At 35.7% G+C, this 27,086-nt stretch overlaps 1 protein-coding gene and 1 non-coding gene across 7 annotated transcripts in view; one reads left to right on the top strand and one right to left on the bottom strand.

Annotated features, from left to right (window-relative positions):
• TSPAN19 (tetraspanin 19) overlaps nt 1-26,514 on the top strand; it is a 49,036-nt gene extending 22,522 nt beyond the window's left edge. For 3 of the 6 annotated variants that reach the window (XM_089307547.1, XM_051845715.3, XM_089307548.1), the window contains one exon: nt 1,173-2,422. In XM_089307547.1, coding sequence (XP_089163673.1) covers nt 1,173-1,241 — 69 coding nt within the window. In that variant the 3' untranslated portion in view covers nt 1,242-2,422. Of the gene's footprint in view, nt 1-1,172; nt 2,423-13,941; nt 14,097-15,905; nt 16,154-17,360; nt 17,710-19,613; nt 19,918-20,001; nt 20,134-26,448 lie in introns of those variants that run through there. The other 3 variants (XR_016216226.1, XR_016216225.1, XR_016216224.1) reach the window with 3 other exon arrangements.
• LOC127491276 (U6 spliceosomal RNA) lies at nt 13,755-13,861 on the bottom strand. Its single transcript, XR_007919847.1, has one exon. It is a non-coding gene; the product is annotated as a U6 spliceosomal RNA (small nuclear RNA).
• Nucleotides 26,515-27,086: the final 572 nt, after the last annotated feature.

The raw sequence follows: 27,086 nt of genomic DNA, 5'->3' as shown, positions 1-27,086 counted from the left end.
AAATAAACTTCTCTTTTAATTCTGTGACCTGCAGGGTGTCAGATGTAGCATTAGAACTAAGAAACAAGATTCTATGCTGCAATCTCAGTGAAAACTGGAAAAAAAGTTCACGTTCTGGATTCAAAGACACTGTTGGAATCTACAGATTACTGTAGTGGAGACTATAGTATTGGAACAAATATATAACACATGGTTTCACAGAATAGAGTACTGATCTTAAGCTTTATGTTGATTCACTTTGATCCAAGGTTTCATCTTTTCAACTGTTAAACATTTTAGCCTCAGAATGGTAATAAAAAAGACATTCTTACAAGCAATAATGTTGTTCTAAAATGTTCATTCTGGGTCCAGAGTTGGGGCACACCAGGTTAAACCTTCGTCTGTGACACTGACACCCCATATTGGAACGCCAGGTGGAGTCTGGGTGCTCCACTTCCAATCCAGCTCCCTGCTAATGTGCCTGGAAAGGCAGCGGAGATGACCCAAGTCCTTGGGCACCTGCCACCTATGTAGGAGACCTTTGTGGAATACCAGGCTCCTGGCATCAGCCTGGCAAAGCCCCAACCATTAAAGCCACTGGGGGAGTGAAACAGATGAAAGTTCTCGTTCTTCATTTCTCTCTCTCTCTCTCTCTCTCTCTGTCTCTCTCTCATTCCCTCTCTGTGACTCTGCCTTTCAAATAAAGTAAAATCTTTTAAAATGATCATTGTCTATATTGTCTTTTTTGTTCATTCTGGGATATTTGAAAGTAAATGAGGGGATAAGGATCTGTGCTCCATATTTCATTCTGTCTTTTGCTCACGACTTCTCATGATCCTATACCAAAAAGGAGCAGCTTTGTAGGATTAATGTCTGGAAAGATGATGAACAAAAAGCTGATCAGCAATTTATCAAGGCATCTAGCTCAATGACATAGCACATTTAATTAAAATCTATTAGGCTATTTTTTTTATTTCCCTCTATACATGAATTGGATACTAACTGGCTTACTATAGAATATTCATTCTGCAGACTTCTTATTCACAGCAGATGTACCTTATTCTGAAAATTGCTTCACTTTGTCTAATCTATTTTTCTTTTAAAATATGCATCTTGGTGACTATATGCTGTTACTTTGATGAATAACCATTATTAATTCAATGTTGATCTCTTATTGTTTCCTTTTCTTTCAGATTTTGCAAGTCTCATTAATTATTTCTTACTTCAGACACATCAAGAATAGAATATATGTGGAAATGTGATCTTTGGAGTTTTATTTGTCCCAAAGAAACTGGTTAATTTTCAAAAAATTACATTGTTATATTACAAAAATATTTTTATTTGCATTTACTAAGGTTAGGACCTATTCAAGTCACTGATTGTCTATAAAGTAGAATTGTTAAATATTATCATAAAATATTTATGAACTTTTCTCAATTTTGTTTTTCAAAATACCAAACACTTGAGTTTAGAACTTTGCCTTGACTTATTTTCTGAATTCAGAGTGTATCATCACATGTACTGAATTGAAAATAAGGTGAAGTATTAACATATGTTTTGAGTTTCTTATATGAAGAGATAAGGTATTCAGAAAATACTAAGAAAGCAAAAATAATCTATTCCAAATGATCACTCAGATCCCATATTCTTTACTGTTCAACCTTATTGTCTCTTTTTCCTGAAATTTTTTTGGTGCTGGTTTAGACAATTCTCTCAGGAAATGAAAATCACCTAATTTTTTACGGTGATATTGTGAGAAAACTAACTGCTTTGAAAAATAAAAAATGCTATACAGATATGACGTACTATAAGTATTGTCCTTAGTAGTAAAAGGCTGTCTTGATCTTGAGGAATGAAGAAAAGTTAGATTGACTGAAGAGCCTGCATTGCTTCAACACATACAGAAATCTCACTCCCAATACTAATTCAGTCATATCTCTTTTCATCTCTCTTCAGTGCTCTGCAAATATCAGAGACTTGTGAACTTTTCAACTGTAGCACAAAAGAAAATAGAAAAAAAAATTTCCCTTAAACAACCTTTTTTCAGTTTAGGTATGTCAAATAGACATACCTTCTAGTCTTTGGAGGATTAAACTCATCCTCAGATTTCTATTTTCTCTAAAATATGTCATAGGAAAACACTTAGCAAAAAAAAAAAAAGTTTTGCTATTTGGAAATTTAAAAAATCAATCATTGGTAATCAAGTAAATATTATAAATTATTTTAATCACGCTCTCTATACATGTGTGTACACGTTTGGTTTTGCACCAAGAAAAAAGGCCTCTGTTAGATATTTAGATATTTTAGTATTTAGATATTTAGATAATTTAAAATTACAGTTCAAAAAATACATTCATCACTGATTGTATCATCTTTATGGTTTTAGCTAATATTGTCTTGAAGGGGGTTGACTTACACATTGAATAAATGAAAATAGAGAAGATCAGTATTGTGTCTGTTTCCTTAATCTTTTCTAAAAAAATAATCTCTATCGGAAGTGAAGCAGTGAATTGGGACACAGGAAACCATGTAATCTGACTTTACCTTGAAATTGTTATATCAATCGCTTCTCGGCCTTTTGGCTAAGATGAAGTGTGAATTGTTATATCACTTAGAAAAATGTATTTGACATGTTTTGGGCTCCCTCATTTTAATAATGCAGGGTTACTTTGTGAAAGTCCTATAAAAGTAGGATATTTTCAGATTGATCTAGATGAAGATTTATACATTCCTCAATAAGCTTCTATTCACCTGTGATTCACCAGGAACATTGCTAACTATTGGGATATGAAGATGAAGAGATATACAGGGCTGGCATTATAAGCATGAAATTTGTACTTAGGAGAAACCCCACTTCATTATTTGACAGTTGTCATGTTGAGATTCTTAATCTTTTTGTGCTAACATTTTTAATTTGCATTACAATCAGGGGCTTAATGCTCCACTAAAGAGTTCAGCAAGTAAAAAGTAAAAAGACCTTAGTTCAATGGAAATAAAGGAAGGGGCTAAAAACACTAATCAAATGGAAAAATGACCATTTCACTCATATATAGTAAATTTTTAAATAATCATAGATCATTAAAACTGTGGTAGCGGGGCCAGTGCTGTGGCAAAGTGGGATAAGCTTCCTCTTGCAGCATATGGACACAGATCTGTCTCCCAGCTGCTTGTCTTCTGATCTAGCTCTCTGCTGTGGCCTGGGTCCAAGAGCTTGGGCCCCTGTACCCGCATAGGAGAACTGGAATAAGCCCCTGGTTCCTGGCTTCAGATCAGCTCAGATCTGGCTGTTGTGGCCATTTGGGGCATGAACCAGCAGATGGAGGACCTTTCTCTGTTTCTCCCTCTCTCTCTAACTCTACCTCTCAAATAAATAAATAAAATCTTTAATAAAAAACCCCACTACGGTAGTATACCAAGGGATATCATATTTACATTGTTCAATGAGTTCTGTAATTATGCTAGTATCCAGTCTACACAGCCAGACATAAAAAATGATTTTTATATGTGTTCATTTTCATGAACACCCAGAGGAAGAATGCCTGTTTACCTTGGAGGTTCAGAGAGGACTTCTAAAATTAAACTCACTCATTCAATGAATACTTATTGACCAACTACCATATGTCAGGCACTGTTCTATGTGCTGGAGAAACTGTAGTGAATAACACAAAACAATCAAAAATGTATTTATGGAGGTTATCATCAAGTCAAGGGGACAAACATTAAAACATTTTACCATTACACTGTCGACATGAAAATATTTTAAAAAGTGCTATGTCAGGTGGTGAGGAAAGCATTATAGAAAAACAAAGCAGTGTTGGGGGAGTTAGGAGCACTAAAGTTTTAAAAATTATTTTATTTTTATTTACTTGAAGGAAGAAGGCATACTCTGAAAAAATAACTATTGATAAGACGAGGAAAAGATGACAAAAAGACCACAGAACCCTGCAAACAAGAAGAAATGGCAAATAGAAAGGGAGAAATGTACTGAGGCAGAAAGGAGCAGGTGCAGTTCAAACAAGGCCAAGGACACAGTACAGTCAGAGTGGAGGTAGTAGATGGTCAGAGAACTGGAAGAATAGACAAAGGTTAAGAGAGGAAAAAGCCCAGGAAAGAAGTCATTAGCCATTAGCCATTCTCAGGGATTTCGGTTTGAGAGATTTTGCACAAGTGACATTGTAAGACTTGCATTTTAATAGGAACGATTGACTTGACATGTTGCAAACAAATTTAAAAGGCATAAATATGTCTATAAAAAGATTTACTAGAGAGAAAAAATTAGATTTAAGAACCCAGATAAGAGATGATAGCAGATATGACCAAAGGGTGAAGATTGCATTAGTGAGAAACCATCAGATTCGATAGACAAATCTGTGTGGGGACATCAGAGTTGCCCACAGTTTAAATGTAAGGCTGTGAAAGAAAATGACCCAAGAATGTTTTAAATTATCTCAGTAAAGCTTCATATGGAAAAAATAACCAAGGAGTATTGAGTAACTGGAAGAATTGAGTTATCATTTAGTGTAATAGCAGAGACTTTGAGAAAGCAAGTCATTTTAATTTAACACGAAAACACTTTAAAAAGCGTCATGAAATGATTTGTTTTAGTCTTCGTTCCACACTAGTCTGCAAGAAACTCCAGGCTAGGATTATCTTGAGTCATCTTTGCAGCTCCAATGAAAGGGACAGTAAATATTGATGGACCTTAAAACTTAGGTTACTCAGTGTTCCGTCAGAAGAGGCCACGTTGTCCTTTTAGGTTTTTAGGTTGTCAGATGCTGACTGTACCCATGATTTTTGGTTCGCTGAGCTATCATAAACTGTCTAAACTTGTTTCCTGAACAGTAACTGAGAGTTCAGTTAATCACTGTTCCTACATTTGCTTTTTCTAGGAATTGAATGAAAGATGTTGGTAGAACATGACAGTTCTTTAAAAGGGTTTCACCAAAACATTATTCTAAAAGAATAGCTCTATAGAATACTATTAAACCTAAAAATTTTGCTTAATATTCATGATATTTATATGATATTTGTGTTCCTTATTTCCTTTCTGTGGTCTTAAATAAGTAACTAATAAATACCTAATAGTCCATGGGAAAAGGAAAGCACAAATTTGAAATGTTTTTACTACTGTGACACATGTGAGAAACAATCAACCAACCAACAAGCTAGGCTTTACGTTACCTGAAATATTTCACTGTTTACTCTCTTTTATTTACTTTTCTTAGGTATTCTTTTGTTTAAATGTTTATTTTTCATGTGCTTGAATGCCAGAAAGTGATATCTTCCATCCTTGGGGGTTTACTCCCAAATACCCACAACAGCCAGGGCTGGGCCAGGCCAAAGCCAGGAGCCTGAGACAGCGCCTGGGTCTCTGATGTCGATAGCAGGGGCCCAAGCACTTGAACCACTTCCTGCTGCCTCCCAGGGTTCATGAGTGGGAAGCTTGATCAGAAGCAGAGGAGCCCGACCTCAAATCAGCACTCTGATATGGGATGCAGGCATCCATGCAGTGTAACTCACTCAACCATAGCACTCATCCCTCCTTCCTTATTTTTGGAGTCACTTGTTAGATAAGAGACAATAATAGCGTATTTCCAGTAAACCTGTAATTATTAAACAATAATGAATTTTAATATTGTATAAATGATAACATCAAAAACAGCAGAAGCTTTTTCTTGACAAATCAAATTGCAGAGATTAAGCCTGTGCTAGTATTGTGAATAGCTGGAGCAAAGTAAGAGCAAATAGTTTTGCACAGCATTTATAATGTGACAATAAGGTGCATAGAAGTTGTTAAAATGTTTTAAAGCTTATCACCAATTGCATTCAAGAACAGCAGACAATCTCCTCAACATTAAAATTTATGGAGTGAAACAAGCAATAGCACTGCTTTTTTTGGTAATTCAATCCATATTTCTTATTGCAGGAGAAATATATAAAAGATGCTAGAAAAATCATGTTTATAAGAATTTGCAGATTATTATTAAAGTACAAACATTTGTTTAATACATGTATAAAGGTTTATGCATATATGAGAATACTTCACATTCATGGGAAAATGGAATTAGATATCTTTTGATGTAAAAAATTGGAAGCTATGTATAATGTTCTTCATAATACTATAATATGAACTATAATAATAGTTAATTTTTCATGAACTATTTGAAGACTCTGAATATAACATTTAAATTACTTGATATATTGGAGTTCAAAAGAAGATATATGACTGGGGCCGGCACTGTGGCATAGTGGGTAAAGCTGCCACCAGCTGGTGCCAGCACCCCATATAGGTGCTGGTTCAAGTCCTGGCTGCTCCACTTCCAATCCAGCTCTCTGCTGTGGCTTAGGATAGCAGTAGAAGATGGCCTAAGTGCTTGGGCCCCTGCACCCGCGTGGGAGACCCAGAAGAAGCTCCTGGCTCCTGGCTTTGGATCAGCTCAGCTCCAGTTAGTTGCAGCCATTTGGAGAATGAACCAGTGGACGGAAGACACCTCTCTCTCTCTCTTTCTCTCTCTCTACCTCTGCCTCTCTCTAACGCTGCCTTTCAAATAAATAAATAAAAATATTTATAAAAAAGAAGATATATGACAAAACAAAATCCATGACTTCATGATGGATTTCCTAGGATGCAAGACACATTAAAGTGTTGGTAAACCAAAATTTATAATCACATTCTAATATAAATTCTTTACTATTTATTGTATTATTTTCACACAAGAGGAAATGCAATTTTTTTTCTGTTTTGAAATGTGTTGTTAATTCTATTAAAACATAAGAGAGCAGAAAGTAATAGAAAATAGCTAAACGACAAAATGATATAAGTGAGCAATTTTCATACCATATTAAGTATATTATCATCTACTACACCTAGGTACTAGTAAATACAAAATTACTAGCAAGTCATAACAACCAATTCAAATACCACTTGAAATTTACAAGAATTCCCTCTTTGCTAAAAAAGTAATACAAAATATTTTAAAGCTCTAGAATAATTTTAAAAGAAAATTGGCCAAATATTATTAACAACTTCAAATGAATTAAAAACAGAATATTAACAGGATTGGGAAAGGTTACTTTTCAAATTTGCAGTGTATGAAGATATTGAACCTAGTGTTTACTTTTATATTTATTAGTGTTTGACTTTCAGGCATAGTATTTTTTCTCTTAATTCCAATCTACTTGGCCTATTCCTGGATCCTTGATATTGTGTATTTAATGAGTAATTCTTCTAAACACAAAATACAACATACCATGCATGCCATTATACCAATATGTTATATTATGTCAGTTATACCTTTGAAGTGTCATACATTCATCAATTTTCATTAGAAACATTATCAGAATCATTTTTGCAGCTCAGGAATTTCATCCTTCCAATCCAGCATATTTCAAAGTATTTACAACAATATTTCTGATTTTTCTAGTCTATGGGTACTGTACCAGACACAGCTTTTCCATCAGAAATATCAGGTGTTTCAGAAATATTATCTGTCTTCATTTCTTCTAAATTAAATATGTCAGCCCCAACACCACAGCCATTGCTGTGTACACCTTTTTCCTCCCCTAATTCACAAGCTGCCCAGGATTTAAAGGAAAACAGCCAGGTCTCACTGGGCAAGCCCTGTACTGGAACTACTGTTTATCTCCTTAATGTAAGAAATAGCCTAAGATTTCTCCAATTCATTTTGGCCATGCCTTTTGCAAGACTTGCAAAAATGTCATACATCAGAATGTGAGAAGAATTTGCAGACATTTCTTTTCAGTTTTGAGAACCGTTTTGGGCCCTGTGATTTGGAAACTAACATTTCACAAGCATTCTTAAACGCATTAACTTACTAAAGGAAATATGGATATCTCTTTCACATAGGAACTCAAAAGACACGATCTTTCTTCTGGATACTCTGCATGAAATGGTAAACACAGCAGTCCTGATGCTGTCTATGCTTAGAAAGCTCTGCTTGTTAGGTTGACCCTTAGCTAATTTTTGGGAACTTGCCTGATAATCAAGTTCTGACACTGATATAAAATTTCCCCTAATTGGTATGAGTAGTTTGCTGTGCCTAAGCAATCTGAACAATATGAGTTATGTGAGCACTTGATTTCCCTTTGAGATTTTTATATGTGGATGTATACTACGTGTCTGTGTGAATAGTACTAGTAAAACCCTGACTGCTGAGCCTGTAATGAGCTTCACTAGTAGTGTTGCCATCCCTCATTGCTAAATAAATTAGTACGTCCTGTTTGTACTAGTGCTTACTTTCCTCTGGATTTTGCTTCATTCATCCTTTCTCTTGTCTTTTTGTCGACTTTGCTTTGTATTTTTTCATGTATTAAATCTTAGCCTTGAGTAAAGCTATGTACAGGGTCCTGTGGGTCCTGCTAGTGAATCAGGGAATCTGGATTTCTCTTGAGGACACTTAAAACACTCCCCTGAAAAGGAGAATTCCATGAGAGTAGGGTTTTGGGGCTATTTGAGATTCAGGAATGATAGTCAATATGTAGAAATCTGTTACTTTCACTCAACATATTTGCTTTTTATATTTATGCTCCTAGTTAATAAATGTCATTAGTGGCTTAAAATTATTTTCATTTGCCTCTCCTATTTCATTCCACCATCAAATCTGTAACTAAATCAATCTGATCTGATCACACTTAATTTATCAAAAGTTAGCTCCTGTTCTCCATGTGTTTGTTCATTCTGTCTTCATACACTCTCCCATTGACAAAAGCCCTTTAAGGACCACTAAGAGGTAGGAAAATGGGAATGATGCTACAGTTAGAATGTGCCCCAGAATTTATCTGTTACAAACTCAATCCCCAAAGTTTTCTATTATTATTGGTTGAAGGTGAGACTTTTGAGAGGTTTTTGGGCCAAAAGTACATCGACTCCTCCACATCCTCACTATTTACAATTACCTCCACCTCCATCTCTTTAAAAATTTAATTAGAGACATGATTCATTAGCAATAGCCTTACAACCACCCTTATCTATCCCTTAATCTCAACTATCAAGTCTATGCTGGATCTGGTGTAAAGTTTGCCAGAGTAAAACATTACACCTGCACAAAGCACTGTAAAATGGTCACAGACATCAAATTAACACTCAGTATTCCTGGCAATGCTAATGGTTTTTTGGTAAGCTCCTAATCTCACAGGAAATAAAACTCTGTGCAGGATTTATGGAGTGAAGGAGAAGTAGACTTTATAGGAACTGTAAAAATGATCATAAATAATGAAAACATAAATACACGATACCTGTTTATAGACTTAGCAAAAGCCCATCTTAATCCTTAGAATAGTATTTTATGATAGAAACATACACACACACACACACACACACACACAGATTTATGAATGGGGTGGCCTAACTTAGCGCTCTGGATCCACTGTGAAGTCAATAATTATTTGACCCAACTCAACTACTTCCCACTCAACTACTTCAGATGACTTTCACAGCAAATGAAATCTCTTGATAGAACTCTGTCCTTACTACAGAATGAGATAAAGAAGGGAATTTATGTCTGATTGCCTTTATGTGCAACTGTAACTTTCTTGTTTGTCTTTTGGTCATCACAAATATAAGCTATGCATGTCAGTAGCTTTAGTTTAGAAGCTGTTGAAAAATATCTATGGGCTAGTTCATTTTCTATTGCTAGAAAAAATATTACAGACTTTGTAATTTATGAAACAAGGGTTTCTGTTGGCTCAAGTTCTGGAGGGTGGGACTTTCAACAACTGCCAGCTGCATCTGGTGAGGGCTTTGTGCTGCACAAACTCAACATAACGTGAAAGCGCAAGCAGGAGCATGAAGAAGATAAAAAATGCATGAGACAGTTTTGCTTTTCAGTAACCAGCTCATGCAGTGACTAGTCTAGTACTGACAGAGTAAGAACTTCCCTTTGGTATTGATGTATTAATTAAGGCTCTGCCTCCCATGACCTGAACATCTCCCAGCATTGTTGCATGGAGGAATTAAGCCTCAACATGAATTTGGAGGGGATGAGCCATATTGAAATCACAGCAATCCCTCTTTACAAGTCTTTCAGCAAATTGTCTCTCCAAAACTCTGTGAATTACCGAAAGTTCTCCTAGAATCATAGCTATAGCTTATTAAAGAAAAATATCAAAGGCACGATTATTGTTTTTCCTTAAATGCAACTGTAGTAGACTTGGAATTATGGTACACTGTTTTTTAGTTTTTCCACAAGTCCCGAAATTTCATTATCCTGTATGTTAATATTTTATTTCATCCAATTGGTGTAAAAGCAACTCGCTATCCTAGAATTGATTTCTGCAACTAACCATCTGGAGTTAGCATAGACCCTACCCATTAAAGAGCATGCGCCTCAACTGGATTGCACTTACTTCATATACTAGTCACACTTAAAGAGTCAGTAGAGGTCACCTGTCCTTCTGATTGACTGACTAGAAATTCAGAGGTGTCCCAAACCCTTTCGGGTTCAATAACTTGCTAAAATGAGTCACACAAACTCAGAAAAGTGCTATATCTATGGTGATTTTTTAATTAAATGAGATGTCAGTCAGGGGGATTAACCCAAAGAAGAGACAGGCATGTAGGGTCTTGTAGGCCATACAGAGGTTCTATGAACTCTGTAAAACCAGGGCATTCCATCCTCCTGGTTCACCGGTGTGTTCACCAACCAGGAGACTCCACTGGGTTTTGATGTTCTGACCTTTTATTGCAGTACTGTTATGCAGACATGATTGAATAAATCACTGGTCACATAACTGAATTCAATCTCCAGGCCTCCTTGCCTCCTTTGAACTTGGAAACTGGGCTGATATCATGTGGCTCAAAGTTACAATTTCTGAGCACATAGTTGGTTCGATGGTTTTTCTGGAGTGACCAAATCCTATCCTAAATCATCTTGTTAACATAAGCTAATTCAGGGGTCATCATGAGTCATCTCCTTAGAATAAACTGTCAAGGTGCATTGTGAATATATATAAAAATGTATAATACATGGAAAATACCAAGGATTTAGAATTTGTCTCCTAGAAACCAGAGACAAAAGCTGGTCAAAATTTCCAGATGCAGTTGTTATGTTGTTTTTTTACTAACAGATTCACCAATAGACAAGAAGAATATTTAGATTTACAAATGTTACATAAAAAGCACATAATATTTATTACTGTACATCAGTTGGAGTTTTTTGTAAGTAAAAGTCCACTGGTCTGCAGCTCATACCTTTATCACTGCTGTCATCTTCTAGGCAATTAAGTTAATACCCCAGTTTTCTCATGTGTAAATTATTTTTTTTTTTAAAAAGTATGTACCTTATTGTTGATTATTTGTTGCCTATCATAGCTCCCTGCTGGTTTCTATACTCTGTCACAGACTTTGTCTTGTTCATTGTAACATGCAGTTACAAATCAAGGAATTCTCATAGATTCCTAACCCAAGAATACAAACATTATTTTACATTTTAGTTACTTCATTTACCTTCAGTTGAACCAAAAGCGAGAGAAGATTTGGGAATTGAGGGGAATTTTGTTAGCCCTCTTTCCCAAAAACAAGAGATGGAAAACACAACTCCAACTTGTTTAGGAGAAGTAAGTGCCCTTGAACTTGAACAATCCAAGGACAGTTCTGTCTTCTGCTTTGTTTGGTCCAGGTCTGAAATGTCACTAAATCCAGAGCATCTTCTCAGGAGTGTCTCTATCTTCATTTATGATCTCCACAAGTTTTAAATTTCTCCTTAGTGGTACCCAAATGGTTGCAGGAAGACTCAGATTTCTATATTAGTATTCAATGAGAAAATAGAAAGGTCTTTATTTTCTTGTCACTCAAAAAACATGTATGCTTGGCTCAAGCTGCTATCTGCCCATCCTGAACTAATCACTTTATCCAGAGAATGGGATAAATTATTTGTTTAAGCCAATCAAGTACGACTATTAGAACTGGGAATTGAGTTTACCTAGTACAAACAAAATGCATTAAAAGTGTTCAAGTGTGAGTTCTCCACTGAGAAAATGTACAGTCGTTTGAAAAATGTGGACATTGATAGATGTGGCAAAGGCAGCCTACACATTTCCATGTCAGCTACTTTCTTGCAACTGTCATCCTCTCCTTTTTATTAGAGAAACTACAATACTTTCTAGTGTCCTTCCTTCCTACCTCCTTACTTTCCTCATTTCCCTTCTTCTTGGTCCTCTTCTCAACCCTCCTCTCCCCTCTCTTTCCCATGTTTGTCCTCCCCTACCCTCTCCTCCCTTTCCTTTTCTTCCTTTGCATTTCTATTTTTTTCACTATTTCTGACTTCCAGACTACTGCACAACTTTACCCCATTCCTTCTTGCCTTCTCACCCTTACTCCCTCCCTTCCTTTAGTTATATCTTTCTTCAATTTCGTTTATGAAATTTTGTTATGAAACAGAGTCAGCTAACCGACAAATGTTCATTGGACATAGAGTTAATTCTTCTTACTCTGTAGTAGTTCATTTGGAAATGAACTCCTTTCTGGAAGAATATTCAATTGCATATATATTCCTTTTGCAAGGAAAAATGCTGGTACGAAGTTTTATCATGGTCACATTTTTAAACTGAACTTCCAATATGTGAGGGGGAGAGTAATCTTGACCTTGAATACCCGTGTTCATATAATTCTAAATATGAATCATTTGTCTTTCATAGCTGAAACTAGGATTCACAATTCTCCTTTAGCATATGATGTTTACAAAAGCATTTGATTTTAATATGCAGTTGTTTTGTCAGTATAAACACTTCCTGACCCATATCCAACCTTCTATGTGATTTCCTCAGCTGGGGAGAAAATGCTACCATGACAACGTGTCAGCTGTTGTCATCTCTTTATGGCTTTAATTGTCTACATAAAAGCAATTAAAATTATCAAGCCGACTTTCTTTCCTTTTTTTATTTAAAGATTTATTTATTTACTTTGAAAGGCAGAGTTACAGAGAGAAGGAAAGGCAGAGAGAGAAAGAGACAGAGACAGAGAGAGATCTTCCATCCTCTGGTTCACTCCCCAATTGGCTGCAACGGCTGGAGCTATGCCGATCTGAAGCCAGGAGCCAGGAGCTTCCTCTAGGTCTCCCACATGGGTGCAGGGGCCCAAGGTTTGGGCCATCTTCTACCTCTTTCCCAGGCCATAGCAGAGAGCGGGATCAGAAGTGGAGCAGCTGGGTCTCAAACTGGTGCCCATATAGGATGTTGTCACTGCATGCGGCGGCCTTACCTGCTATGTCACAGTGCTAGCCAAGCCAACTTTCTTTAAAGTTCAATGGCACTCCCAGTGACCTCAGCAGCCTGTTACCTCATTGAATTGTTTGTAGAAACTCTTGAATTTCTGTTAAATTACATTGTGTTCTCACATGGACTATTAACCTCATTTTAAATTTCAAAAATTTTCTATCTCATTTAATAATAATAAACATTTTTCCAAAAAAAGGAAACAGTTTCATGAATCCCATCCAAATGTTGTATTATCTGATTTACCACCTCTTTAAACTTTTTTTTGACTAAAAAGCATCAAATTATTTATCTCTTGACTTTCTTCTTACATTCGTCAACTTCAGAAATTGCTTTGTTTTCTTATATTTCCTTTATTCTCAAAGAAATATAGTTTTAATAAATTCAACTGAGTTAAAGCATACTCAAATACATTAATACATTTTTAGAAATGGTTGGTTTGCTCGCTTGTATGCCAAATGAGTTATTGTACACCAAATACTATGTATTTTTAGGCCTATTCCCCATGTCTTTTAGTTTCTCCTACTATTATCTTTTTTTTTTTTTTAAATATGGAACGCTTCACGAATTTGCATGTCATCCTTGCGCAGGGGCCATGCTAATCTTCTCTGTATCGTTCCAATTTTAGTATATGTGCTGCCGAAGCGAGTACCCTACTATTATCTTTACTTTAAAAATCATTACCTTGTTTCTGCTGCCCAAATTAATGTATAAATTATTCCACATCAACAGTGCCAGTGGGTGCCACAGAGATGTGAAGATGGAAATAATTGAGATAAAATTTCATAATTTGCAAAAGAATTGGTTATTTATGGATTGAGCCTTACCACATAAAGTGGTAGAGACTAACAACTGTGCCTCCATTTTGTATTCTCCACTTCTTCTATGTAAGTCTTAGTTGGCCTTAAGTCCACACAGCTAAGGCTAAATTTTATAGCCTTTCTTGTAGTTAGATTTGTGATGTAACTGCTTTCTGGTCAATGAATGGGAATGAAACTGTTGTGTTCATGCCTTTGCTATCTTCTTTTCTCAAGGTTGGAATGTGTCTACACTAGTGAAATACTTATTTTTCTGTGGATAAGAACCATATGAGGGACCTTCAAAAATTCATGGAAAATTGTATTTTGAAAAAATAATGCACAGATGTCAAACAATTTTGCACCCAAGTTATTTTTTAATTCTGTTTTCCACAAAATGTTTGAAATGTCCTTATATTTTATGAGTAGCAGAACGTATGGATGGAAAGTTTCTGTGTCACTAACACAGGGGAGATAACCAGCTAGGAAAATTGGCTTAGACTTTCCATTAAAGGTGAAATAAAGCAAATATTCATTCATCATCCATCATTCATTTATTCATTCATTCATTTAAGAAAGAGATTTCATTCATCTGTTGTTTAAATTCCCAAATGGCTACAGCAGTCAGGGTTGGACCAGGCTGAAGCCAGAAGCCTGTAATTCAATCCACGTCTCACACAGGTGGTTCATTGCCAAGTACTTGGGCCACCACCTGCTTCCTTCTAGGCTGTGCATTATCAGGAAGCTGGAATTGAAAGCAGAGTTGGGACTCAAATCAGGTGCTCCAATGTGAAATGCAGGTATCCTACGTAGCATCTAACTGTTGTGTCTATGCCTACCCCAAATCAACTCTTTTAAGTTATTATAATTTAGTTATGTTACAGAGCCTGACTTTTATCTTATCACCAATGATTTATTTCAAAAGTTGGTATGTTAAGTTTTGTTTGGAGGCAATGGATTAAAGAAGCTTCTCATGTAGACACTATCCATTTCACATCTACAACAGTAATGAATCGTAGCAATGACATAATTCAGTGTTGAGCTAAAATTCCAGTTATATGTACAGTCTATGTATGTTTCTATGTACCCATATTTGTATATTTAGTTATTAGAATTATATATTTAAATTTCTAAAGGGTAACAAAGAGATGTACAATAAAATATTTTAGTAAAAAGCTGTCCTTTTGTATGTGAACTTTCAACTTTCTACATGTTTTAAAATCTGTTCCCGAGATTTTGCATGTGTATTTCATGATTTAAAGGTATATTTAACATTGATTGGTCTCTCAGGCAAATTTTGTTGATAAATGTGTAGTATGAATGAGTTAATAATACTTTTTCTTTTTTAAAGATTTGCTTATTTATTTTGACAGGTACAATGAAAGAGAAAAAAGAGAGAGGAGAGAGAGAGAGAGAGAGAGATTGAGATTTTATATTTGCTGGTTCATGCTGCAAATGGCTGCAAATGCCACACTGGTCCAGACAAAGCTAGGAGCCCAGATCTCCATCCAGGTCTCCTGTGTAGGTGGTAGGGGCCCAAGTACTAGGGTCATCCTCTACTACCTTCCCAAGAACACTAGCTGGGAAGTAAATTGGAAGCAGAATAGATGGGACTCAAACTGGTGTTCTGATATGAGGTGCCAGCATTGCAAGCAGTGGCTTAAGCCACAATGCTGGCTCCTTAATATGTGTCCTCATGGAAGAATAATATCTGAATTGAACAATGACTGAATTTACTTTCTCTCTCTCTCTTCTCTCTTTCTCTCTCTCTCTCTCTCTTTTTCTCTCTTTCTCTCTCTATATACACATATACATATATCATATATATATATGGTATAGGATATCTATGTTGAAATTTCAAGGACAATTACATAAATTACCTTGTTTACCTTTCACTAGAATTTTTTTCACAAATGAGGAAACTGAGATAGAGCAGCATGAAGTAACTTTCACAGCAACTTGCATTTGTGAAAGGAGAAACTCTTGTATTTGAACGAACAGTCTGTCTGCAGAGTAAGCTGTTCACCTTCCAAGGCCTGCAAGTTGCTGTCATCCTGGCACCAGTCATGGGACTTGTTAATGACTATGCTTGAGAAACACTGCAGCAAACCATCGAGTGTACAAAAGCCTCTCTTCCTATGAGCAGGGTAAGTTATAAACGGTTATATCTTAATTCATTTGTTGATACTAACATAGCAATATTCTATTATATTCTCACTTATTAGAGACAAACTTTTATTCTGAAAATATTTTTAAATCTTGAAAATTTGCAAGTCAAAAACGTTTGTAGAAAGCGAGGTTATGATATAGAGATTTGTGGCTAAGACGGCATGCAAACAAGCAGAGGACACTAGACTTAGGACTCAAACTTAAGGCAGAATCATATTTAATTAGAATTTCCCTAAGTCACAAATATCAAATAGAATAGCTTTTATAAGCTAATATTCCTTTGACACATTCTTCTAAACTACTTGATACTGTATTAGATATTTGAGTTGTATCAATATGTACTTCATTCAAGAATACAGATGCTTTACTTAGAATTCAAGTATCTCAAGAGAGAACTGAAATGTACAAAGAATTAGGAATTAGACTCATTATCACTGGACCTCAAAAAAACCACTTACTAGCTATGAGACACTGGACAAATACAAAGTCTTTTTGACTCTGTTTCTAAAAACTTAATTTCATAAAATTTTCCTTTCAAAATCATTATGACTATTAAACAAATGAATTATATTAAATTACATATTAGTTTATATAATTATATATAATTAGTATATATACTATACAGCATTAGTATATTCATAGTGTATATAATTAAATTTAATATATATTAGGTACTTTAAATATAAAGTACCAAATCTGTACTGTATTTATATATATAATATATAAAGTACCTAATATTGTGCTGTATATATATAATACATATATGTGTGTGTATATATATATAACTAATACCTAATAAATGTACAGTTCAAAAGTCATAATAGTGACCTTTTGAAAAAAATTGAAGGACAGAGTATAAGGAATAAAATTTGTACTGAGATAAAACAGAAATTATTATAAAATCTTCACTATGGGTGGTTGATTAATAATTAAATTATTAAAATTGAAGATGTTCTTTAGTTTTCTTTTTGTTTTATGCTTATTTTGCATTTAACTCTCAAAGCATAAAAATAGTTTGCTTAAATTAAATGAGACTGAATTCATTTTAAAATTGTTATTTTCTTTGACATAATAATGAGCAATATTTGCTAGGGTATATTTTATCGTCTCACCAACTAATCCTTTCTTTTCTTTCTTTTTTCTTTTTTTTCTTTCTTTCTTTTTTTTTTTTTTTTTTTTTGACAGCCAGAGTGGACAGTGAGAGAGACAGAGAGAAAGGTCTTCCTTTTCTGTTGGTTCACCCTCCAATGGCCGCTGCGGCCTGCGCATCGCACTGATCCGAAGCCAGGAGCCAGGTGCTTCTCTTGGTCTCCCATGCGGGTGCAGGGCCCAAGGACTTGGGCCATCCTCCACTGCACTCCTGGGCCACAGCAGAGAGCTGGCCTGGAAGAGGGGCAACCGGGACAGGATCCGGCGCCCTGACCGGGACTAGAACCCGGGGTGCCGGCGCCATAGGCGGAAGATTAGCCTATTGAACCGCGGCACCGGCCCTAATCCTTTCAAGTGTTGATTCAATCGGGCAAGGGGGCTTTAGGTGAGCAATATGGTTAAAGTAAATCCAAACTCTAATTTAAAAACAAAAATATAATTATGTCTGAATTGTTCTGTGGACCATAATGCAATTAGGAGATGAGCCAAATCAAACACCGTTGCACTTCCATAATCAGGCACAGGTAGCAGGCAGCTATGATGGGTGATCAACACTCCACAACAGAGACGGGGGAGAGAAACTGAGCTTTGAGATTGGTGTGGAAATGTCGACAAGAGAAAGGAAGCCCAAATGGCAAGAATCCAGAGCATTAGTTTCACCCAGAGGAGAAACTCCCAGGGCCAGAATCCTTTCAAGTCCCAAGCAGAGCCTGGAACCAACTTTGTTTAACCACTGCCAAATTACTCAGGATATCTGGGTGTGTTTTTCCCAGGTTCTACTTTGTCTCAGATTGGAACTTCCTGTCTTCTTGCCCTCCTAGAGGCATCTTTCAAAATATACAGTGCCACATCCGAGCTTGAAAACCTATCTCTATGAACCAGGGGTCCACAGTGCTGAGCTCCTTGATGGATTTTGGTTCAGGCTGAGGGACACTGACTTGTCCTAGAGGCCTGAAGAGAGTTAAGTGGTCAAGGACAGAAATGGATGAGGAAGAACTAGGGGTCAATTTAGGAGTGGCAAGAGAAGAGTAGGGGGAGGATACAGTGAGGAGACGGGACGGGACGTAGAGTACTGGCACCCGATAACCCCAGTAGCACCTCTTGGATTTAAAGCTGAGTGTACTGAAGCCTGTAAAATATTTGGTACAAGTTTGTTCTTTGTGCAAAGTAGCGAAGGGGCTGAGAATCACACCTAAATTTGTCTGACATAAAACCGAGAACACAAAAAGAGACATTATCCCTGGCAGATTCAGAGACTTCTAAGAGCAACTCCCAAGAAAGTATAGTAAGATTTTTGAATTTCCACAGTGTTGCACTAAGTTTAAGTGGCTACACAGACGACAGGTGTCTGGAAGTAATTAATTTCCACAACTCATCTTCTTAGAGAAAAGGCAAAACTGTCTCTATGGACAGTGTGAATTTCAGTGACTTTTTAAGTAAATTAGTCAGAATAACAAAGGGGCTGAATAACAGGTGTGAGATAGGTTTACATTATCTTAATTATTTATAAGGGAAGAAAGTCCTAGACAGTAAATCAGAGTTTCACTGAAAATTTATGCGAATTTTTAAAGTATGAGTTATAACTCTACTTCTTCCATTAAAAGTTTTATCTTGAGCCAAGTAATTTTATATAATTTTGTTCAGATTGTCTTATTTGTAGCATGTGATTCAGAATATTTGTAGCATGTGACAGGGTCAGGTGATCCCCTGAGAATGTTACATATTTCAGATTTATGATTATCTGTCTTTACAACTAAATCAAAATATGATCATATAGTTTTCTCATTATTTTTAATTGAATGTGTCTAAAAAAGCACATACTGATTAGTAAAATGAATGTCATTAAATAATTAAACTTGTTTAATTTTAGTGAAGGACTCTTAAGCAAACTACATCTGAATAAGCAAGGTAAAATAAAAGCATGTCTTCTAAGAGAGTTCTAAATGACATTTTTATTCCCCATAATTAGAAAATTGAAAAAAAATTGCTCTTATTTTAAATGTCTTCATCCATTATATACTGAAAGAGATTCTTCAGTTATACAGAGAAACATATGTGCACAATTATTTGCTAGATAATCCTTGAAAATTATATTATTGGGAAATGTTATACATTTCAAAATTCAGTTTTTCCCCTTTGCTTTAGTTTTTCCTTTTTGTGCTATGTCATTTTTTTTTCTGTATAGACACTAACTCTGGCCAGACTCTAAAACAGCATGTCAGAATATAATAATAATAATTCCATACATATTTAAGTGAAATTACATTATGTTAAAATATATTTACATAGGGCCGGTGCTGTGGCATAGCTGATAAAAAGCCACCTCCTACAGTGTTGGTATCCCGTGTGGGCACCAGTTCAAGTCCCAGCTGCTCCACTTCCATTCTAGCTTTGTGCTATGGCCTGGGAAAGCAGTGGAAGATGGCCCATGTCCTTGGACCCCTGTACCCACATGGGAGATCCAGAAGAAGCTCCTGGTTCCTGGTTTCGGACAGGTGAACTCCGGCTGTTGCGGCCATTTGGGGAGTGAACCAGTGGATGGAGGACCTCTCTTTCCCTCTGCCTCTCCTTCTCTCTGTGTGTAACTCTGATTATCAAGTAAATAAATAAATCTTTAAAAAATATATTTACATGTAAATGTTCCATTCCTATGTGGTTTTCTCTTTTACATGTGAAGAAACTGGGACTCAGAGAGGATGTGTGAGCTCAGTATCACATTGCCTGTTGGGAAGACAGAGGGAATTCAAATCCCAATGTGTGACTTAAATCCATCTTCTTTAAACTTCAACCAAAAATGGAAAGTGCAGAGGTAATATAGATATAAAAATTTGCAAAATAGATAAATTCCTTATTTAGAGGTTTCAGGTAATCATTATTTAAATAGTATCATTAATGTATATCTCTAACAGCGATGTAAAAATTGAATAACTCCTCCGTGAGTTAGATGAGGTAATGTGCTCCATCCTCTTTCACTTCCACTAGCTGGAAAGAAGCTCCAGCTTTTCAGTTTTCCTTGTCCATGGAGACAACATGAGACTCAAGTTTCACTGCATGAAAATCATGCTTTTTTTCCAAGAAAATCTATTCAATTTTGTTCACTAAAGTAACTGATAGCTGTTCAGAAAGAATAAAATACAGACAAAACCCCACACTAAGAATCACTGACCCATGAATGAATCAGCTTTACTCTAAAAGGAACAAGAAGTAAACTAAAAAACTAGACTCAGAATTCAATGACATTTTGTTTACCTATATGTATGATTACATCATCAATACGTATTTATATCTAATTACATTGTATTTATGTGGATCTTCAGTGACAGTTGTTTTTAAAAGATATGTGAAATATGCAAGTCTATAAAACACATTTACTTAAAGCAAAAGTCACAAGAAAAGAGCACATACAATGTACTATGTCCAATATAGAAATTCAAATGCAATATTGACTTGACCATATCCTTTTTCACACATGACCTTGCAGTTTACATATTTATGTATTTCTTATTGTCCTTGAAAACACATTGCTATCTAAAATCAACAGAAACAGCAACTGAAGTATCAAGAATAGCTTACACTGTGTATTCTCATTATTCTGGCAAAGGTATAATGCTATGCATAACTGATCTTGAAATAATATATAGAAAAATAATTTTATTTATCTGGATTCAGTACAGTGTTTTAAAGCCTGCATGATCACATGGCATATAAGAACCACTTTAAAGGCAACTCGCCCTTGAATGGTTTAAGCTGTTTCAAAGCATCATGTGTTTGTGTGTGTAACATGTGATGTATAACAGCTAGTTTTTGCAATCTGTAGTGTTGCCCTTAGCAACAAAAGAGCATGTGACAGTGCTTATGTGACTCTGATGGCCTGCAACAGTATATAGAAGGATTTTAGCAGACAGAAATATTGATCCAGACAACTGGAGTTTCCAAGTATACTGCAACATTTGTACAGATTGGTAAGGAAGGAAAAGAAAGGAATAAAGCAAACAAGCCAATAAAACTGGAGTGAGACATTATGGTAATATATATCGTTTTTTTTTTCTGGAGGTTATTGTAAGGTTTTATTTAAATTATGTACATTTAGAACAGGTATGATCATTTTATTTTTTGGTCCATCATTTTATAATTTCTATTTAGTAAAAAAGATTAAAAGTCAGCTGCAGCTTGATGTGAAAAGGGGTAATTCAATAATCATGAATACCATCCCTGTTAGCATCACAATTAAAGAAAAGATTGAAAATTCTATTATCTATTGCCATGGCCATTTTAAAAAGCCAGAGAAATTTTCAAAGATTTTGTATTCCATAAACCATTTAAAATAGTCCATAAAACCACTTAAAATGAACATAATTATATGACTGTATATATGGAATAACATTATAAGCATGCCTAATGCAGAACTACACACACACACACACACACATATTTATACACACACATATATAATATAGTTTGGTAGACTTCAATAATAAACAAGGAAAGGGAAGATTCAGTAGTGTACAATTATAAACAAAGCCAACGTAGCCACTCCATTTAAGAAATTGCAGCTATGTATCTTCACCCAAGAAAAAAATGCAGATATGACAATGTAAGAACCAGAGTTAGATGGAGATCATGTAGACAAAGTGTTACATAACCCTTCAATGAGAGTTTCAATGCATTTGCCAATCTTTTGAAGAGAGAAATATGGTAAAAAGAATAAATCTTAAAATAGAAAATATCAGCATTTGTATACATAAACAATGCCAGAGCTGAGAAAGAACTCATGAGATCAGTCACCTTTACTGTAGCCACAAAAAGTTTAAATACCTTGGGATAAATTTAACCAAGAATGTGAAAAGTCTCTACAATGAACATGGCAATACATTAAAAAAAAGAAATAGAAGACATGAAAAAATTGAAAAATCTTCCATGTTTGAGGATTGTAAGAATTGATATTATCACAATGTCCATTCTATTCAAAGCAATGTATGGATTCAGTGCATTCCCAATCAAAATACCAAGGACATTCTTCTAATATCTAGGAAAAATAATCCAAAAATTCATTTGGAAACACAAGAGACTCAGAATAGTTAAAGCGATTAAACAATAAAAACAAGGCTGGAGGTATCATGATACCAGATTTGAAGACATACTACAGGGCAGTTACAATCAAAATAGCCTGGTACTGGAACAAAAATAGACATGTGGACCAATGCAACAGAAAAGAGATTCCAGAAATTCATCTACACATCTATAACCAACTAAACTTTGACAGATGAGCTAAAATCACTCCCTGGAGAAAGGACAGTCTATTCAACAAAGAGTGATGGAAAAATTGGATTGCAATATCAGAAGTATTAAACAAGACTCCTACTTTACACCCTGTAAAAAAAAATCAACTTACAATGGATCAAGGATCTAAACCTAAGACCTGAAACTATAAAATCACTTGCAGAAAACACTGTAAGCCATTGGTATAGGCAAGACTTTTTGGATTAGACCTAAGAAGCACAGGCCATAATAGCAAAAACAGACAACTGAGATTACATCAAGCTGCAGAGCTTCTGCACTGCAAAGGAAACACTCAACCAAGCGAAGAGGTAATCAACTGAATGGGAGAAAATATTTGCAAACTATCCGTCTGATATAGCACTAATATCCAGAATGTATAAGGAACTCAAGAAACTCAACAACAATGAAACAATCATATTGAAAAATGGGTAAAGACATGAACAAGCCTTTGAATAAGGGTGAGACACAAATGTACAACAGACACATGAAGAAACACTCAGAATCACTAGCCACCAGGAAAATGCAAATAAAAACCACAATGAGGCTTTACCTCATACAAGTTAGATTGGTTATCATCAAAAAATTTTAAAAAAGCAAATGCTGGCAAGGACACACAGAAAAATGTACTCTACTGCACTGCTGATGGGAATGTAAATTAGTACAACCATTATGGAAGACAGAAAACAGAAAATAAGTTTACCATATAACCCAGCCATCCCACTCCTTGGATAGGCAATCAGCATACAAAAGAGTAATCCATACTTGATGCTTATAGCAGCTTAATTCATGATAGCTAAGACATGGAATCAACTCAGATATCCATCAGCTGATGGCTGGATAAAACAAATATGGTATATATAATGATAGAATGCTACCCTGCCATAAAAAAAAGAATGAAATCGTGGGTTTTTTTTAAGAATTATTTTATTTATTTGAAAGTCAGAGTTACACAGAGAAAGAAGGAGAGGCAGAGAGAGAGTGAGAGAGGTCTTCCGTCCAATGGTTCACTCCCCAGATGATCGCAACGGCCAGAGCTGAGCTGATCTAGACGAAGCCAGGAGCCAGGAGCTTCTTCCAGGTCTCCTATGTAGGTTCAGGGGCCCGAGGACTTGAGTCATCTTCTACTGCTTTCCCAGGCCATAGCAGAGAGCTGGATCAGAAGAGGAGCCGCCGGGACTCCAACTGTTGCCCATATGGGATGCCGGCACTGCAGGCTGGGGCTTTAACCTGCCGTGCCACAGCGCCAGCCCCTGAAATCATGTTTTTTGCAATGGAATGGATGCAACTGGAGACCATTATGCTTGGTGACATAAGCAGACCTAAAAAGACAAATATGTTTTCTGTGATTTGTGGTAGCTAATATACAAAGTACAAAAAAAAAAAAAAACCCCTTAATATAGATGAGCAAAATTGACATATTATGATTTGATTATGACCCTTGTCTATATTCCTGCGAAACACTGGTGTTTCTATTTTTACTTCCAGAGTTCTTTGTTTAGAAGAGCATTTAGCCTGTGATTATAAATTCAAAGTATGTTATCACAAAAAATTAAAAGAAATAAAAAGGAAAGAAAGGGAGGAGGATGGAGGGATGGATTGCAGAAGGAAAGTATCATTGTATTCTTGGAATCATATCTATGAAATTCATTAAATCTGTTCTCTATATGTTAACAAATAAAAATTTAAAATAAATATATATACCTCAAAACAGAGAAAATATCTTACTATCACATTTACTATTGTAAAGAAAAGAAAAATAGGAACTTTTTACATTCCAAATAGTTCAAGCGATGAGAGAACGAACAAATACTGAGCACTTTAGATATTTAAATTCTTTTATGTCGCTTTATAGCAAAAATAGTGTTAAGTATATTGTGTTACATCCATCTTATAGATGAGAATCTTGGAGCTTTAATACAGGAAGTAAATTTTCCAAGGCTATTCTTTAGTAGTCGAGTGTATTTCCATCTCAGCTTTATCTTGCATCCCGCCTTCCCACTAAGCTACTTAGAAAGAAATGTGTGCACTTGCACAATCAATTCTGTAATGTTACCGGCATAGAGTTCTTTGATACATTCGCAAATAGAAATTGACAAGAGACCGATGTACAATCCAGACATGGTTCATTGAATACTTATGTTTGAATACAAGGGAGACAGCCTTGGTGAGAAGAGGTTCCCTGATTGGCTCTGGACAGAAGCTGAACAGGGGTTTTTATCAGTTTGGGGAGGCATGAATGCACCCTGTAGGTTTCTGGTTTGTCTTCCTTGTCACAGAGCACTTTGGTTTTCACCTAACTTGATGTTCTGTGCAGGCTGTTTCTTTTGCACATGATGATGTAACTCAGTGGTTAGAGTGTGGACATACCTTGTTCCTGATTGCTTTGGAACTGGAGATAGATACATATTTCCGTTTGAAATGGATATATGTTGGGTGGACAGGGACTTTATTTTCTGAGTCCTGTTTCTGTCCTGTCTCAGTAAGATCTTGTTTAATTGCAAGAGGTAATAATGCATGTGAACTCTGTGTTCCCAAAAAGACAAAATATTGTAAAGACATAGCCAGTTCTAATTTTGCATTTTTCAACAGTTATTTATTTAGCACTTACCTTCTGTGTGTCAGACACTGTACTAGTCACTAGAAACACAATGGAGTAAAAGATAGACATGGTAACTGTCCTATGTGTTCCTGACTGGCCTCACGTAATTATGGCTTCAGGGAGTTATCATGCTTTGACCTCCTAAACTTAATCAAAATGGCTAAATAACACATTAAGCAAGCATTGTTTATTTTCTGTTTTTGGATAAGACAGAGGGCAATCTTACTTTCACTTTTGTCATTCACTATCTAGAATTTTCTGTAATTCCATAATTATGTTTGAAAAAATGATAGTAGCCATACCATATATGATTAAAAACTATGGAAAAAGACATGTTGGCTTATAAGGAGCAGGAGGGAAAGTCATATAGTTTCAGGGATGAGGAAGATATATCACATTATATAGTGATTGGAAACATCACTGAGAAATCTGGCTGCCAGTGGAAAATGAAATAAGATACTAGCCACAGAGTAAAAACAAGAGTTTTTAATTATCATTATTTTATTTATTTATTTGAGAGCCAGAGAGCTCCCACTGCTGGTTTACTCCCCAGATGCCCAAATCAGCCAGGATTGGGCCAGGGCCCAGAGCCATGAATTGTGAACTCTGTCCTGGTCTCCCAGGAGGGTGGGAGGAACCCCATTAACCCCATTACTTGTACCATCAACTGCTGCTTCTCTGGGTCTGTATTAGTGTGAAGTTGCAATTGGGAACTGGAGTCAGGCATCAAACTCGGGCGTGCCTATGAGCACGGCCTACATCTTAACCACTAGGCCAAACACCCATCCTAAGAGATTTACTGTTTTTACTTAACTTTAGCTGTTCTCCTTTTTTAAGGACAAGAAACTGGAATAGGCTGAAGCGTCGATCAGAAGGGTTGCTGACCGTTGTTTATCTTCTAAATGCTACTCTTTTTCCCAGAAAGTTTTAGTCAGGCATGTCACCACTCAGTCAGAGACTACACTTCTCAACTTCCCTTGCAGTTAAGTGTGGTCATATGAATAAACTCTGGCCAGTGGTAAATGAATGAAAAAGACCGCTGCAACATCTACAAGACTTAGTTCAAGGAATGTTTTTGTGTTCCACTTCTCTGGTTTCCCTCATCTTACAGACTAACGTGGAAGGTGAGGTGACCTTAGTTTCCCAACAGGAGGAAAGAAATGTCAGTCTCTGAATATATCACTTATAATGTGCATTTGTATTATTTGCTTCTCTTTTTTGGAATCGCCTTTTCCTTGCTTTTAGACTATACCTCTAGTATGGGGAGGATTCAGTGGAGAGAGAAGTTAAAGGCACCACATAAAAAGTAATAGGTAAGATTCATATGAAATTTTAAGAATGAAAATATATAATATATAAAATATATAAATATGTTTATATAAAATATTATGAAGCATATATGCATGAGAGTGACTAAATGAATCTTTCCTGGTTGTGAGAACTGAGATGTTTCTTTTGGGGTCATCATTTATTCAAGACCATTCCAAAATACTTATATGAGGCTATTTCATAAAGCTCATGGGAAAATGGAACTAAGAGATATGCTTATTTGGGTGCCAAAAATGCTTTGAAATCCATTCATAGCTTTTTTCATAACTTGTGTTTTTGTAGACCCCTCATAAGGTGTTTTGTATAACTGCTTATTTTCTCATTCTTTAGTACCCAAATATGAAATAATGTTAAAGTCTTACTATGTATGTGATTCTATGAGGATCCAAATTAACGTGGCCATAGCTCTATCAATTGATAGGAATACAGACTTCACAGGATCTTTAGTTAACAAATAAAATTAGGTAACATGCAGAAGTTTACCCTATACTAGTAAAGAGGGAATGGTACTAACAATAAAGATCTTATAAGTATATTTTATGAGTACATTTAGT

This window comes from Oryctolagus cuniculus, chromosome 11 (assembly GCF_051225735.1).
Source record: "Oryctolagus cuniculus isolate XC-2025 breed Fujian yellow rabbit chromosome 11, ASM5122573v1, whole genome shotgun sequence".
NCBI lineage: Eukaryota > Metazoa > Chordata > Mammalia > Lagomorpha > Leporidae > Oryctolagus > Oryctolagus cuniculus.
Note: the sequence above shows the minus strand (reverse complement) of the source record. Positions and strands in the feature narration are given on the sequence as shown.